The sequence below is a fragment of the Anabrus simplex genome, chromosome 2 (assembly GCF_040414725.1).
Source record: "Anabrus simplex isolate iqAnaSimp1 chromosome 2, ASM4041472v1, whole genome shotgun sequence".
Classification (NCBI taxonomy): domain Eukaryota; kingdom Metazoa; phylum Arthropoda; class Insecta; order Orthoptera; family Tettigoniidae; genus Anabrus; species Anabrus simplex.
The window spans coordinates 980,793,193-980,805,891 of record NC_090266.1 but is presented as its reverse complement, the minus strand read 5'-3'; the positions used below and the strand labels follow the sequence as shown (position 1 = coordinate 980,805,891).

The following is a 12,699-nucleotide window of genomic DNA, read 5'->3' as shown; positions in this document are numbered from 1 at the left end:
AGATGTTTTTCTCATTTATGTGCTGTTGAACAACAAATCCTTTCCGCACTCACTTTAAAACTGAAGAAAAACACCTTGCCCGTTTGTTGTAAACAGGTTTTTTCCCCAAATTTATTCATGAGCTGAATTAAAAATATACTTTGTCATGGTTCCTCTTTTGGCATTTTCCTTGCACAGAACTACTTTGGAGGACAACTCTGTACTGAAGCAGAAAGTTAAGAAACTGGCTTTTCATTTCCCTTTGTTCCTGGCCTTGAGGTACGCAAGTATGAATGATCGGCTGCAGGGTGGGGGTGCGAAGGCTGGTGCATTCCTTGTGCTTGAGACACGTAAGGAAATACTTTCTCCTATTTATCGGAGTTCTGTATTGTGTTCCTGCACATAACTTGGAAACACAAGACTTGCAGGTATAAATTCTTTCTTTACCCTTCCTTAAGTCACCAGCAACTGCTGGTTAATTTGTCTAGTCATGAAAGATATTTAGCAAATTGGATAAGATATAAGAAAAATTTATAATTTTTAATGTTGTCACTTGTGGACTTTTCAGTGTCACAATGAGGAATGCATGCATAAATTAAAAGGAAGCACTTTAAAATAATATAAAAATTCTTCAAAATGATATATATTGACTTAAATCTCTCTTGAAAGTTGAAATAATGATTGATCATTCCAAATCAACAAAATATACATGTTATTATCGTTTGTTATATCACAGAATGAATTTCTATACTACTGAGCAATGTAATAATGCAAAGGGAAAAAAGATGGCATTTCAACAACATGCACTCCCTGGTTTTAAATATAAAGCCAATAATTACAGGTCAGTCAGCTTGAAATGTGTTGCATGCAAGCTTTGGGAATGATTTCTTTCCAATTACATTAGGCATGTTTACAAAATTACCAACTGGATTTTGTACATTTTTTATTTATTTATCTTTTATTCATTATCAGATACAGTACAAGGTGTGTAATTTTTGTACTAACAATATGCAGATAAGTACTAAATAGATAACAATCATGATTAACTAAAATATTAAGTATCAACAGTAAAGTTAACAAACAATAACAAAGTACGGCCAGTATCCAGTATTCGGGAGATAGTGCGTTCGAACCCCACTGTTGGCAGCCTTGAAGATGGTTTTCCGTGGTTTCCCATTTTCACACCAGGCAAATGCTTCCTTCTGACTCCTAGCCCTTTCTTGTCCCATCATTGCCATAAGACCTACATACAGCAACTTGTAAAAAATAATATATATAACACAAAGTAACAAGAATAATGACAATAACAGGCAAGGGTCGATGAGAGGGCATGATTTAGAAAAGCAGGAAGAAAATGGAAACCTGGAGAGCAATTCATTGGGATCTTTAATTTTGTGTTTCTAGGATGCATAGCATGTCAATCGAGTTATCAAGAGTTAGTAGCTGGTGAAAGACAGAGCGTTGTTGCAAAGTTAGGCAAGGATAGGACACATGATGAATATACCAGATGTGTGGTGAGCTGTGGGGTATGTGTATATGGAAGTAGATTAGAAGATCATTATATTTGGTACAGCCATTGATTATTTTATGTAGCCTAAATAGCGATGATCGGAGAACTGTAAAAAGCTTGTCAGGTCAAGTATACCCAGTTAGTTTAAGATGTTTGATTTAGTTAACTTCCTAAAAACAGGATTGTGAGCTTTAACAAAAAATGAAGGTGAAAAAGTTAAAAAGTAGGTGAGATATACAGGGTCTCTCAAGTGGCTTTCCAAGCGGCGTTTTTACTCTCCCATACGTAAACTGCAGTAATGGAGGCGCACGTATATCTTGACCTTGCAAGCAGCATGCACGTGTTCGACCTCGCAAGCGTCAGTCGCCAATCTGAATCTCAGCTGTTAACATAGCGAGACAGTTATCATTGCAACAACGTATTATTGTATGTGAAAGTTATTTTAAATACGAGCCAGCTCAATGGGTATGTGATGCATTTGTTCAGCAATTTCCTGGTGAAGTGCCACCTTCACGAGCACAGATTCACCTAATAGTAAATACATTTGAAAGTACTGACTCAGTGCTCAATACAAAAACAAGTGCACACATGAACAGTTTTAACAGGGGAAAAGCTAGATGACATTGGTGCAAAACTTGAACAGTCACCGAATAAATTATTATTATTATTATTAAATTATTATTTACGGAGTCGGATGATTACATTGTTTGTGAGGTTATGTCATGAAACATGTACTGTGTATAGACGTTTATATGAGTTAAGTTAATGTAAGAATCTGTATATAATTTAATGTTACCTGTATATATGATGTGTAATCCACTACAGTATTGTGAAACACACTGTAACATCCAGAAAGCTATTCCACTGAAGCTCAACTTGTAGGATTCTAAGAAGACATAGCAGATAGCAGATATAACATTGGAAGATAGATTCAGTTTCTCAAACCATTCACTACACAAATTTAGTACTATTCACAATTCATCACAGGTATCAGGTGTAGACACTTGGCTTAGGATCTTCAGTTTGTTGGCTTACAGGAAGAGAGAACACTGGTTTGAGTACAAAGATTTATGGCAGCAATACAGAGAACAAAAAACAGGGGCTCCAAGGATACTGCCCTGAAATATGCCTGATAACACAGATAATCACGATGAGGCAGAATCAGGGAGTACCACTGTTTGCTTCCTTTCAGAAAGGAAAATCATTATCAATGACATGATGGGGCCATGGATATTAAATCTGGCAGCAGACTAATGAAGAAGTAGCTATTTGCTTTACGTCACACTGACGCAGATAGGTCTTATGGCGACGATGGGACACAAAAGGCCTGGGAATGGGAAGGAAGCGGCCATGGCCTTAATTAAGGTACAGCCCCAGCATTTGCCTGGTGTGAAAATGGGAAACCATGGAAAACATCTTCAGGGCTGCCGACAGTGGGGTTCGAACCTACTATCTCCCGGATGCGAGCTCAAAGCGGCACGCTCCCAACCGCATGGCCAACTCGCTCGGTATGATAAAGTAGTGAGTGATGCACAGAGTCAAATGCTTTGGCCAGGTCTAAGTAGATTACATCTAGCTGAGATTTATTTCCTATTCTGAAATGATGTGGTGGTTGAGAATTGTCAGAATAGTGAGGCATGATTTTCCGGTAGTGAATCAATGTCGTTCTTAGAAGTACGGCTGTGTGAAAGAGAGGCATTGACGGTGGATTATATCTGCTATATCTTCTTAGAATCCTACAAAGTGAGCTTCGGTGGAATATATTATATCATATCATCTAATTCTATCAAGAACAGAGGATAGAATAGGGACAATAGATATACGGCAGTATGATAGAAGGCAGTTGCAGTTTAGGAAAAGCTATTCCAGTGAAGCTCACTTTGTAGGATTCTAAGAAGATATAGCAGATATTTTAGATTTTGGAGGTCAAATGGACTGTATCGCAACTCACCTGATCATCGGAGACTACTGACAAAAACGAGTGCAACTGAACTAGAACTAGAGACTGAATGAGTCAATGAATTCATTGAATTAGGGTAGGTGAAGCATTATCTGTTCTTCAAATCACTTGACGCAAGTATGATAAACGGATATAACTTGAAAACAATATTCTCTCACCCATACGTAAATAATGCACGTATTGAGCTCAAATTATTATTATTATTTAAGTAGTCGATGATCCCATTGTCTGTGAGGTTATGTCACGGAACATGAACTGTATATAGACATTTATATGAGTTCACTTAATGTAAGAACCTGTATATAATTTATTATTACCTGCATATATAATGTGTAATCTACTAGAGTACTGTGAAACACACTGTAACATCCAAAATGACGTATCTTTGGCACTAGATGATGGTAGAATATTTTGCACATTATATCTATGTATTAAGCACTCTAGAATTTATGAGAAGGTATTCTGTAACATATTTTTCTATAAGCCTGGCCAGGCACCCATATAAGGAGATGGTCTTGAGGGTAGAGAGCAGTTACTGTTCAGCTGGAGTTATGGTTTAACAGGAGTTGTACTTGTCACTACGTACTCTGTTTGTACTGACATGCTGTGGCAGTCAGTAGTCAACTGTTTCAAGGTTGTAATCTTCATGGGTTCCGTGATAGGCAGTTGTTAAAATTGTGATTTGTTGATGTTTTCAGAGTGAAGTGTTTTGTTTGTGGTTGCAGTGATTTAGGTTATGTGCATGTTTAAGGGGTAACTTGTATATAATTAATTGTAAATAAATAAGTGTACCAAATGACAGCATTTGTGTGCATCTTTGTGGATACATCACATTAAGATGGGAATTAATTCCTCAAGGCAGCATTATTGCCCCCTTATGTATCCTTTTTATATAAATTATATGAATAAAAATTGGAATCACAGATAAAGCTTTTTTGCAGATGATATTATACTTTATATAATAATAAAAATGTTACAAGATTATGAGCAATTGCAATAACACCTCGACAATGTGTAATATACGGTACCGTACATGAAACATTTGTCCAACCGTTGGACGACAATTGTAATTGAACACCAACATGCTCCACTGTTGTGCTGCAACCCACCCCACTGCCATTTGCATAAATTCTGATTGAAAATTACTTTAATGATAAAAGTGGGCACCATTGTAATGAAATTACAGGATATAAACATAAATTAAAATGAGCGTAAAAATCTTATCGATCCCAGGGCATTCGATCATGAGCTGACAAGAATTCAATTCTGCTCGTATAAACTTACCTGACACTCATTCATCCTTGAAAATGATAAGAGTAATATGCCAGATATCACTTCCAATAATAAAATAAGCTGTTGACTGATGAACAATTGAATTTACTCTACTTAGAATCCTAACTGAGATGACCCCCCCCCCCCACACACACACACACACACAATAGGAACATCAATTACTGCACACAAATTTTCAGGGAAACATTTCCACAACAATATTAGTAACACTGACAATCACCTATCGATCAGAACTAGGCACCACCACCTGCCTTATTCCAGGATACACTTATTTACTAAAGGCATCCCCACCTCTATTTAGAACAGCACTTTTCGACCTTCTGGACCTTACTGTCATTCATTACCAGTACGGAGAGTTGGTTAATGTTTTCTAGGTGGATCTCCAAAAAACATTGCTTGGTTGAGGTTATTGCACAAGATACCACAAGTAATTTCGCATACTATATATACATGGGCCGCACCTCAATAACATCACTCACTCCAAACAAGGATTCACAAATTTTAAGCTGATAAACAAGAACACAGTCATGAGATGTTAGAAGACAATATGTATAAAAGAAAGCAGACCCACCCAACAGCTGGAAACTGCAGATGATGATGATGATGATAATGATGATGTATAAAAGAATGTACAAAGTATATGTTTAAAGCACCGTCAATGTACCATAATATAATATTGCATCAAACAAGTCACTCGTACCTAAAAGTTGCAGATCTCATCATATGGTTATAAGAGTATTTAGGGGTTGTAGTAAGGATGTAAAAGAGAGGGCAAGTAAGTCTCTGGTAAGATCACAGAGTATGGTTCCAGTGCGTGGGACCATCACCAGGATTACTTGATTCAAGAACCGGAAAAAATGAAAAGAAAAGCTGCAAGATTTATTCTGTCTGATTTCCATCAAATTTTGCAAAGTTTGGGGTGGGGAGACCTGGAAGAAGGGAGATGAGCTGCTCGACTAGGCAGTATATATTACAAGTAATGAATTTCATCTTATTCATGGGGGAATTATGATATATAACAAATTCCAATTTGTAAGTTTGAGAAGTTCCACCTTTATTATAAGTCCACCTCTTCAATACAATACAATGTATTGTATTGAACAGGTGGACTTATAATATTGTAATAATATTTGAGACATACGTCAACTTCAATACGGAACCAAAATGAGAATAGTTACTTGCAACAAGTTCCACCTTTCCACCACTTTAAAATCTTACGATTTTTCTTAGATTAAAATAAATTTAATTTATATTAAAATTAGTCTGTATATGTTTAGTTTTTCATCCAAGACATCTTCAGCTATGATCTTGATTTGCAGTTAAAATATGCACAAAAACACAGGTTACCTACCGTACCTAAATAAGACAATTAACCACTCATTTAAAAACAACTTGTACTTGACAAATATCTGAATCTAAATATCTAAATATCTGAAATGTCTTTGGTTTTTTCTTCACTGTCACTATTTGTCATCTCTTGATGTGAAAGATGTGTTATGCATAAAATACCACTTGGGAAACTATTCCAAGGCAGGGATTTTAAAGTTTCTTGATAAATAAATGAAACAACAGTGTACAACTAAGCAAATTTTTGTGACATTCAACACCTGATGTGAATAAAAGGGGATGGGAGCTCGGGCCTCCAGGGTTTAAGCTGACATTTTTCTAGATTTTTTGGAAAATACTAAAATTATTGGATAAGTGCAAGGCCTAAAAATCTGGGTGAGATATGTTCATGATACGTTTATAGTTACTGACCAGAGGAAAAACAATAACCACCATATTCTGCAATATCTTCATTCGTTACATAAAATCATCAAGGTCACCATTGAGGATGAGGTAAATAATCCCATAAACTTTTTAGATGTCACTATTATGAGAGACCAAGAGAATTTCATTTATAAAGTATACAGGAAATCGACACATTCAGTCGTCACAATTAAATGTAACTCTATGCACCCAGTCGTGCATAAGAAAGCAGCTTGTTATAGTGCAGTATATTGAGCTTTTATATGACCCCTTTCTAAAGAAGAACATTCCAAAGAGTTGAAATATTTATGTAATGTAGCCATATTAAAGGATTTCGATGTACAGTTCATCACTAAAATCGTGAGGTAAAGATAATTTTTTTTTCAAAATTAACCCCAGACACACGTAAATAATCCAGCTTTGCTGTTTGCTCGTATAATAGTCCCACAATTCTACAAACAGCAAAAGTGTTTAAAAAAAGGAAAGTCCAAGTGGTATACTCCACACATAATATGTATGCCAATACATTTTTTAATCACAGTAGTGTTAACCCAAAAAACAGCGTTATACAGATTCAGGTGTTTACAGACTTAATTGTGCTACTTGTGAAGCCTAGTACATTAGACACATAGGGCGAGACTTTACAACTAGGTACATGGAACACACAAATGCCAGTAAACAAGAAAATTCTCTGCTATGAGTAACCACATGAAAGAGTTTGGACATGCATATACCTCCGTAGAACAACATACATATCCCTCCGTAGAACAAGATATGGAGGTAATAAAATGAGTGAAGAGAGAGTGCCTCATGAATACAACAGAGAACCTACTTACTTTCCTGGACAAGTTCTGTAATAATAAACATTATCTGAACGACAACACAGAAAATAGGAATCCTTTATTTGATTCAATTTTGCTGGCGGGACCTAGTGTTTGCAGTGCACTATGTCTTCTGGTATGGGCTAGAGCAATCTTGTTACTTTCATTGATCTGTCTCAGTCTTATCCTTGGCTTTGACAAAATGAAAGTGACTGAGGTATGAGCGATGCTAGTAATGCCATTCCTTCTGCAGCCAGTCCCTGCTATGAATGGTGTGAAAATATTGCTCATAGGGTCAGTTGGTGAATGCATTTCAGTGGGCTTGGCAGACTGATATGTAATAGCAACTTCTGGCTCGGTGAGGAAAGCAACGGGAAACTACCTCACTCATCTCCCTAGTACGCCTCTTCAGTGATGCCTAGGCCATCTATGACAGCTGATGGCGGAGCTGTTGAGGATCCAACCAGCCTTCGGGTTGAGGACTAAACATACATACATACCTCCCTTATAACCTACACGGTGTCAATAATAAAGTAGATTACAGAAGAAACATTTCTCCTCCACCTCCTTCTGAAGTTGTTGTTCCCCCTCCCTCCACCATGCATGTACTGTAGACCTTATTGGCACACACAGATACAACACTAGGAGGAAAGCTGCTTTGTGTGCAGTAGGAGGCCTGGTGTGAGTCAGCCGTGAGAGGTGTCAGGTGGTGAGTAAACTCAAGGTCTTATTAAAGACAACGGCTAGATCACTTCCACAATCGAGTTTCAAAATTTTGTTTTCCTTGGATGCAACAACATCATAGGGAATTGCTTTCCATCTCGAACACAATCAGTCCATTTCATCTGACAAGAAAATTCCCCCTTTCCATTCACATGAAGTGTTGAATGTCACAAAAATTTGCATAGTTGAACACTGTTGTTTCATTTATTTATCACGAAACTTTAAGATCCCTTTGCCTTGGGATAATTTAACATCTCACATCTTTCACATCAAGATTTTTTCCTTCTTCTTTTTTGCTATTTGTTTTACGCCGCACCGACACGGATAGGTCTTTTGGCGACAATGGGATAGGAAAGGCCTAGGAAGTGGAAGGAAGCGACCCTGGCCTTAATTAAGGTACAGCCCCGGCATTTGCCTGGTGTGTAAATGGGAAACCACAGAAAACCATCTTCAGGGCTGCTGACAGTCGGGCTCGAACCCACTATCTCCCGATTACTGGATACTGATGATATAGATGTTGATTCCCAAAGGGAATCTGAAATATTTGTTCCAAATGAGTACATTTATAATACCAATATAAATGGTCCGTTATTGGACATTATATTTATAATGAATACATGAATATTCATTTATATTATATATATTATATATTATATTATATATATTATATATTGTTATTATATATTATTATATTATATAAGAGCCTCCGTGGCTCAGACGGCAGCGCGTCGGCCTCTCACCGCTGGATACCGTGGTTCAAATCCCGGTCACTCCATGTGAGATTTGTGCTGGACAAACCGGAGGCGGGACAGGTTTTTCTCCGGGTACTCCGGTTTTCCCTGTCAACATTTATTCCAGCAACACTCTCCATTCTCATTTCATAGCATCTATCATTCATTAATAAATCACTTTGGGAGTGGCGACCCCATCGTACTAACAGCCTATATCTGCTTCATGCATTACATCCCTGACCCGGTCAATGACTGGAAAACAGGTTGTAGGTTTTCATTTTCATTATATTATATTATATTATATTATATTATATTATATTATATTATATTATATTATATTTTATTATATTATATTATATTATATTATATTATATTATATTTATAATGAATACATGAATATTTATAATGTCCAATAACGGACCATTTATATTGGTATTATAAATGTACTCATTCGGAACAAATAGTTCAGATTCCCTTTGGGAATCAACATCTATATCATCTGATGGCCAAGCAGGCATCAATTTTTGGAAATGAGACAAGGTCTCTCATGGTGCATTGGCACTGCCGGTGGCTGCAATTGGCCTATGCAGTGGCCTCCACTGTATGCAATGGCCAGCGTCTTGGTGGGTGTGCTAGGTACCAACTGATGAGCCCAGCCTGGCACACGGGGGGCAAAACGCTGGCAACCAGGAATGAGTTAGCTGGAAGATTTATAATGTCCAATAACGGGCCATTTATATTGTTATTACTGGATACTGGCCGCACTTAAGCGACTGCAGCTATCAAGCTCGGTCATCAAGAGATTCATATAGTGACAATGAAGAAGAAAACCAGACTCTTTAGATATTCAGAACTTTTGTCAAGGACAAGTTGTTTTCTATATGAGTGGTTAACTGTCTCTTACTTATTTGATTAAGGGGTGATTCAAAATACCTGATTAAATTTAAAAAACATAATCCGAAGTAGATTTGTAGTCATGACTGAAAGCATTCAAAATCATCGTTAAGTCGAATATGTAGGCCTACATTACTAAATACTGCAGAGCCACATCATGAGTACTACAAGATCGTGGGTTGAAGTACCAACATACCTCACCAGAGACTGGATACGAGCCTCCATTTTCTCTGCCTTTTCATTGTACTGACGAGTGGCTTCTGTGAGTTCCACCTCCAGATGAGTATTCAGATCTTCAGATTTCTCCAGCAGTTTTTGAAGTAACCGAGTCTCAGCTTGCAACTCCTCTTTTAGATTCACCCAAGCTTCATGTATCTCACCTATAGTTAATTAAAAATAGTTCACAATCTTTACATAAATGAGAAAACAAGGCACACTTCGCTTAAATATGCATAGAGAAAACTTCCAGATACACAAAATAATTGAAAATTTTGAAGTCACCAGGAAACAAGTACAAGAGAAATGAAGGAAAGAGAGATTTTATGGCTGGTCAATACATCGAGCTTAATCCATATTTTGTCAATAAAAGAGTGTGTTTTGACACTTGTAGACCAAGTTCAGGTAATTATATTTGCTACAAATTTCATTCAACATGCTTTGTCACTTACCAAACATAACAGAGTGACAAGTTTATTTGCAAAGTGTGCAGTGGACAAATGTAAGAGGGTTGGGGCGAAAGTCATTGCAACTATTTTTTTTTTCTTGCAGATATATGAGCAGATAACAAACCATTATTTGTTGTGTGTAAGCTATGCAGGCATAGTGAGTATTCACAATAACAGATGGCTCTGTGATTGTTGGTAGTAACACAGAAAGTGCTGTGAAATCAGTTGTGTGGCGAGCGTCGTGCAAGATTTAAGTAACCCATGTTGAGCAGTGCACATACATCAAAATAAGTGTTCTCTGGGGGTGAAATGTGAATGTCACAGTGAATTGGTGGAAGCCCATGGGAAAAATGCCCTCCCAAGCTGCACAGTAGCGTGGAGGGTAGGAAAGTTTCAGCAAGGACGCGTGGCAACCGACGATCAGCAATGCTCGGGACGACCAGTCAGTTTTCGGACTGACGTGGCACATGCCGTCATCGAGCAGCTCCTGGAGGAAGAAAGATGATGGACGCTACTGGTGTTAGAAAGGGCAAGTGGCATCGAGAAACAGACCATCCGCAGGACATTGTGGACAGAGGTGCAACGGCGCAAAATCATAACGCGCACGGTTCCGCATGAACTGACGGAAGTATGAAATAAGATGCGATATGCAACATGCTTTGACCACCTAGCACGCTGGGAATAGGACAGCGACCATTTCCTGCATTCACAGAGCCATATGTTGTGAATACAAACTATGCCTGCATAGCTTCCCCACGACATATAGCAGTTTGTGATTCACTCACATTCATAATCTATAAGCTTCATTTCCGTACTGATTGTAGCTACAACATAAAAATGATACTGAAGCCTCCACCTTATCAATACATTTATTTATTTACTGTGATTATTGTGATTAATAGTAAATAAATAAATTTATTGATAAGGTGGAGGCTTCAGTATCATTTTTATGTTGTCACTCACATTCTGCGAGAGAAAAAGAAAAAGGTTGCAATTACTTTTGCACCAGCCCTCGTATATTAAAGACTTGAATTATTTTATTATGGAAGAACACAGCATACGAGCGGGTACACAGCTCATTGAAGACCTTGCTGAAAGAAGGTGTTAACTTTTAATATACCGTGTGATTCAGCCGCCCGTTCTGATGTAATTTTATGCAACCCAACTAACGTGTGACATGGCTATAAGGTGGCTATTCCCCTGCAGGTGTACTGTATGGTACTAATGTCCATTGAGCACATTTTGCATACGATTCCGAACCCTACCGACAGGTTGTATAGTCCGCTTGCAAAACATGATGTCCTGAAATCATGTAGCAACGTACCTTGACCAGGTAACTATGTTAATGTATCGTGCCTCGTGATCGGGTGTAATAAAGAGGGGAATCAATACATAAAACTAGGTAACAGTGCAGTAATTAATGTCTTAAACACTGAACGGGATGTAGCATGTACTTAGTCTCGTCATACTATCAGCATGTTCCCAGCATTGCAGTGTAGCAGATGTGGTTAGGCGATCGCCTAGCAATCAACGGAATGTGCTATTGGCGGTTTGAATCCTGCATCGTTCAAATATTTTTGGACTGGTATGATGTTTGAATACGTAAACAAAGACCCACATTTGCCACATTCAAACAGTAGTATGGCACTGTGCCCTGTGCATAATCTGTTGGTTAGGACATGAATGTAATCTCTGCTGTCATTCGGTATGTTTTCCACAGAGGAATATGTTGACATGCTCCTCATTTATGGGGAAGAAAGACAAAATGCATGTGAGGCACTACGTGTGTACCAGGAACAGTATCCCAACAGGCGATACCCGGATGCTACGACATTCCGCCGTGTTGAAATACACCGAAGGACAACAGGTGTGATTTCCAAGCAGCCACCAGTCCACGATAGGCCCACTACATCGGGTGAAACAGAAGAGGTCATTCTGGAGGCAGCTCGCCACACGTCAGTAAAACGGCAAATGCACAAGTGAACACCAGCCGGCCGTCCATCTGGTGAATACTGCATGAACATAAATTTCAGTCATACCATCTTGAGCTACACCAAGAGCTCCATGGGCGGGATTTCGAACCTCGGATGGAGTTCTGTCGGTGGCTGTTAGGCAGGCTGGACAATGATGCAGCATTCATTTCGCACATCTTGTTCTTGGAAGAATCGTGCTTCCACAATAATGGGAACGTCAATCCCAATAACATGCACTACTGGAGTCTGGACAATCCTCACTGGGTGCGAGAGGCAGCCCATCGAGTATGATGGAGAGTGAATGTGTGGTGTGGAAACTTGGGAGAATCGCCCGACTTGATCTTATTTCTTTGAGGGTCATTGGACGGGCTCACACTACCTGCGCTTTCTGCATCAGGAAC

General features: G+C 38.4%; 1 protein-coding gene across 2 annotated transcripts in view; it reads right to left on the bottom strand.

Annotated features, from left to right (window-relative positions):
* Positions 1 to 12,699, bottom strand: part of LOC136864598 (sorting nexin-29) — a 656,141-nt gene that overhangs the window by 152,917 nt on the left and 490,525 nt on the right. For both annotated transcript variants that reach the window (XM_067141812.2, XM_067141813.2), the window contains one exon: positions 9,857 to 10,040. In XM_067141812.2, coding sequence (XP_066997913.2) covers positions 9,857 to 10,040 — 184 coding nt within the window. The remainder of the gene's footprint in view (positions 1 to 9,856; positions 10,041 to 12,699) is intronic.